Source organism: Cupressus sempervirens, chromosome 10 (genome assembly GCF_028749045.1).
Source record: "Cupressus sempervirens isolate cs-2001-9-10 chromosome 10, ASM2874904v1, whole genome shotgun sequence".
Taxonomy (NCBI): domain Eukaryota; kingdom Viridiplantae; phylum Streptophyta; class Pinopsida; order Cupressales; family Cupressaceae; genus Cupressus; species Cupressus sempervirens.
This window is the reverse complement of record NC_143127.1, coordinates 106,430,680-106,435,271: the sequence shown is the minus strand read 5'-3', so window position 1 is coordinate 106,435,271 and position 4,592 is coordinate 106,430,680. Positions and strand designations below refer to the sequence as shown.

The 4,592-nt window shown below is 35.5% G+C and overlaps 1 protein-coding gene across 1 annotated transcript; it reads left to right on the top strand.

Moving 5' to 3' along the window:
• The first annotated feature begins 645 nt into the window (after nucleotides 1-645).
• Nucleotides 646-2,559, top strand: LOC149532824 (uncharacterized). Its single transcript, XM_089804720.1, has 2 exons — nucleotides 646-1,391; nucleotides 1,817-2,559. The coding sequence occupies exons 1-2, from the start codon at nucleotides 1,296-1,298 to the stop codon at nucleotides 2,273-2,275; spliced, it is 555 nt and encodes a 184-aa protein (XP_089660846.1). The 5' UTR covers nucleotides 646-1,295; the 3' UTR covers nucleotides 2,276-2,559.
• Nucleotides 2,560-4,592: the final 2,033 nt, after the last annotated feature.

Sequence of the window (4,592 nt, the reverse complement as noted above, 5' to 3'; positions counted from 1 at the left end):
ACACATTTTGAAACTAATTCAACTGTATAGATCACAAATTCTAAATTCTAAAAAGCTTGACGTAGATTGAAATAATATAAGATAAATGAATACCATCCATCCTTGGCTTTTAACCATACTTCAAAGAACTAGGGGAAAAGCTCTAGAAGTCGTCCAAGCTAATTTCGCGCACCTAGGTCTTCTAAACTATAAGTCCAATTTGACAATTTTTGGGTGAACATTCACATGTGAATGAAGAGTTTAAAGCTAAGATTTGACTTTTCGGTATTTATAGATCCCTTTGTAGAGGCCGTGGAGTGCAAAGTGGTCCAAAAGTGCCATTTCAAGACATTCACCCGATACTTGCTATGTTTTGCACCAATAGTCACTCACTCAAAAATGTATGTACATGACTAAATGCTCCAATAGTCTTTATGAAATGTCCTAATATTAGTGCACAAATAGATCAATCACCAAACAAAAATAATCAGCTATTAATACATATATTCTATTTTCTAAATTATAATTGAAAAGCATCTATCCCAAAAAAAAAACATATATAAAAGCCTTTCCCTAAATCCTCCATTTAAAATGAATAAAATAATACAAAAGTTTCCTACAAATCCTCACCGGAAAAGTTATTCTCTCTGCATTTGGTAGAGGGGCTCCGAGTGTTTGAAGCATTGGTCTGATACGTGTGTTTTGCTACTTAGTTGCTTCCCATCCTTTGCTTGCCTGCGAAAAGTTATCTTCTCAGTTAATCTAATTAGCCATACACAAATAATTATATCTTATTTGCTACATCTTTTAATTGGGAATGTGTTTTGCGACCAACACGTCATTCCTTCAATTATTCTCTTTTGCCCCCATTGTTTGCCTTCCAAGCAGTCCATTGCAGTAGGGCAACCAATTTCATGTTACTAGTTTTAAGGTCTTCTGTACAAGTGTTGAAGTTAAAAAGTATGGTATCTTCTTCCTCATTCTAAAGCATTGAAAACCGCCATTGCCATCCAGAACAACAAACTCAAAGCTAATCTTAATTTTGAGCATGCCAGAGGCCACGCAAAATCAATCCTCAATCTCAGCGGTTGAATGTGAATCTTTTTGGGGGTGAGAGCGAATGGATTGTCGGATTCCCATACAAAAACCATTCCAATCCAAACATATCAAAACACCCTTCTGCTTTTGCAAAAACCCAAAGTATTGATTATGCTAAACTAGGTCCTTTCCAATCTCCATTTTCACTGCATTCTCTTTCTTCAGAAGTATTAATTTCTAACAATTCAGAGTTTGGAGGGAGTTCTCAGCACCAGAACATGAACTTTACAGAGGCATCATCTTCGCGCTATCAAGCGTTACGTGGAAGTCGAAGCATGCAGAATACCAAGCTTCACAACATGAAATCCCTCGAGGTACAAATCGGTCTCTCTTATATAAACTCTTAGCATTAAGATGTTATAGAGGTGAGTTAAATTTTCCAATAGGTTAGTGGAGAGGGTCTCAATAGATCGTGTTTAGAAATGGTTAACATTTTCCAGTCGATTATTCAAGTGGATATCAGTAGACTAATACCTAATTAGGGCAAATTTGGGTTGATCCTCATTGCGGTACTGCCTGTTTGGAGTTTGTCAACAGGGCTAACTAAGTTTTGCGAAACATTCCTAAAAATGCATGTGTAAATACGTGAGATTAGTCCAAGCCTTGAGTAATTTTACAGAAACCTCAAGATATTTTGTTCTCTCGCACATCTCGACAGATAATTTAGTTTTCAATTTGATTTTGGCGGAACAATGTTCCTTCGGCCAATGTCATTTCCACTGATTGCGGCTGTATGCAGATTACTTCTAGGAAGTCCTTAGAAATCAACGGAGACGCACATAGTACTGGTGGTGCTAGCAAGAAATCTCAGCTTAAACTTGATAAATTAAAATACAATCAGGGGTTTAAGGCCAATAAGAAGAATCATATGGGTGGGGCTCTAAGTTTATTGGTAGATGCCATTCAGTTGGTAGAAGATGAGGATCAATTCAAAGGAGGAGAGGGAAATGCTAAGGGAATTTCACATAGCCCTGGTTTGGAGAGTCCCCAATCTCACGAGACTGATTATTCCAACACTGCACAAAAGATGATCCCATATGAGGTTAGCCACAAAGGAGACTTCCATAATAATCATCTGATTATTACTGAAGGCAATGATAGAGGGCATAGAACGAAGCCCGAGGTTCAACCAAGGCGCAAAAGGCTACAAGCTTTACCTTCTAAATATTCTGACTCTGTACTATTGCCATGGAAGTAGAGTGCCAAAAGTTCCCCCCGTGTGCCTTGCTGAATTCGGTGGAATAAGGCACATATTATCTGCAGCATTTCTGGGTTTTGTTGTATTTAAATTTTTACATCAACGTTTCAAATCACATTCTGTGATTAGTCATTTCTCTTTGCTCTCTCTTGCTTTGCTTCATCCTGATGATGGATCACAGAGTGTGATTCGAAAAGTTGATGCAAAAATCTAATAACAATCAAGTCCAAAAATTGTTGCAGAAAATTATTTTGAATTGTGGAAATCTTTTCTCATTTAAGACACATATTGTCACTAATTCTTAATTTTCCACTCAAATAGCCTTCCCTGTACATAACTGTCTAAATTTGGCCCGTGAATTTGTACATTATTCAATTTCTCTGTAATACCTGATTGATGAAATCATTGCTATTGATCATAGCTGATGCTTTCTTTTGATTTCATTGAAAATTGTATTTATAATGTTGAATAAACACAATAAAAACTTCTAATATTGGTCATCTGCTGACTGAAACTTATGCGCAAAACAGGGCATTAATTATTTCCACTTTGACATCAAGACCTTGCTGATTTGAGTCTTCTTCTAGGCATTCTATGGGATGATAGAGAATTTTTTTGACTGATTATATTAAACTATCACATTTTTTTATAGAGCAAGGAATCATTGCATGGATGAAAATTTATGAGTGAAGGACTTATATGATGAACGATTCATAAGGCACAATACTATGAAGTATACCGAGTTACATGTGTTTGATAATGGAGTGTGATTAAGCATGCTCAATCTAGAATGGTATTGAGATGGGTTACATCCTCGGAAGTTCTAGGGGTTAATACTTGTGAACATATTCTGGATACATGTTGCATAGACATTTGTACATTGAAATGTAAGGTTTAAGAACTGCTGCATGAACTATAGATTGATGAAGACTGACTAAGAACTATAGAGTTAAATGACAATAAATCAGCACATAATCTTTAAGTTAAACTCTACTGTTATTTAGGTCTATTTTACTGTGTGACAATTCATCTATAAAGTGTTCTTAATCTGTACCTGTAATCAAGTGCTAGATGTTGTATTCCCTTCCCCATAGTGGCTTACTCAATTGGGTAGCTAGCATGAAGCCTGGTTCTACACCTATTTTCCGATGAAATTTTGTTGACACCTACTTTAAGTGGTCCATTTGCATGAGAGCAGTGGATCACAATAAACTTAGCAGTGTTCAGATTTTGGATTCATAGCCCAACGAAGACTACAATTGTTGCCTATTACTCTTCAGTAATGGGTTATCTTCACGAGTTGTTCTACATGTTAGCAAACAATGGATCTAACTAAAATGATACAGACATATATACATAAAAAATAGATCATTATGAATCCGTGAAGAATTTACAGAATTATTGATGACAATGCCTCCTACGTTTGTCAAATTTAGCAATCAACCTTCACTTTTTAACTTCTATTTATTTATGGAAGCATCTCAGTACACATAAATATTGGCATTCTCTGCCTTTATATAGCGGATATAAGCAGTCAAGTGTAAGGGAATCTAGAACCTGGCCCAGACGTGCTTCTGGGGGTTTGAACCTTGATGGATAGCATTATCTCCTCACCAGTTGTGCTCAACTAATTGAACTAAAACCCTCTGATCGCTTTTTAACTTTAAGAAAATCTGTTTGCTAAAAATGAATCATGTCTGGTTTCTCAACTTTCTAAAAGCTACTGACAATTCTGTTAGTTGTGTCATCCCAGCTCTATATTGTCTACATATGACATCTTCAAAACATATGACATGTGCTATAATTCAAAATTTGTGCCTTTGGGCGGCTTGCAATTTTTTTGGGTTACATCCTTGGTTTAGGATTGAAAGCTATGTATATATTGACTGGATTTTTAACTACATATTACCGCTTTGACTTTTATCGAATAAGTATTATACGGTTGGGTATACAAGTTTATGCAGATCTTAGCATAGCTCATTACTTGTTGAATAAAAACTAGACATATATGGAAAGCAAACAATTTATCTTGACAAATGAGTACCAAAATACTTGAATGTATTGATCTTATGTCACTGATATAGACTGTTTCTGAAAAGACTTTCGAGTTTATGTAGATCTCAGCATAGCTCATAGCTCATTAAGTTGAATAAAGACTAGATATATTTGGAAAGCAAGCAATGTGTCTTGACAAATGAGTACCAAAATACTTGAGGATATTGATCTTATGTCACTGAGATAGACTGTTTCTGAAAATACTTTCTTAAAAGTCTTGCATATTTTTAAAATAAAAATGTTTATATCAGTGTTCATGGTT

Bases quoted from the DNA above. Each gene is read 5' to 3' on its own strand.
- LOC149532824 (XM_089804720.1), top strand. From the start codon at position 1,296: ATGAACTTTACAGAGGCATCATCTTCGCGCTATCAAGCGTTACGTGGA. The intron at 1,392-1,816 runs GTACAAATCGGT...GGCTGTATGCAG, and splicing joins ACAACATGAAATCCCTCGAG to ATTACTTCTAGGAAGTCCTT.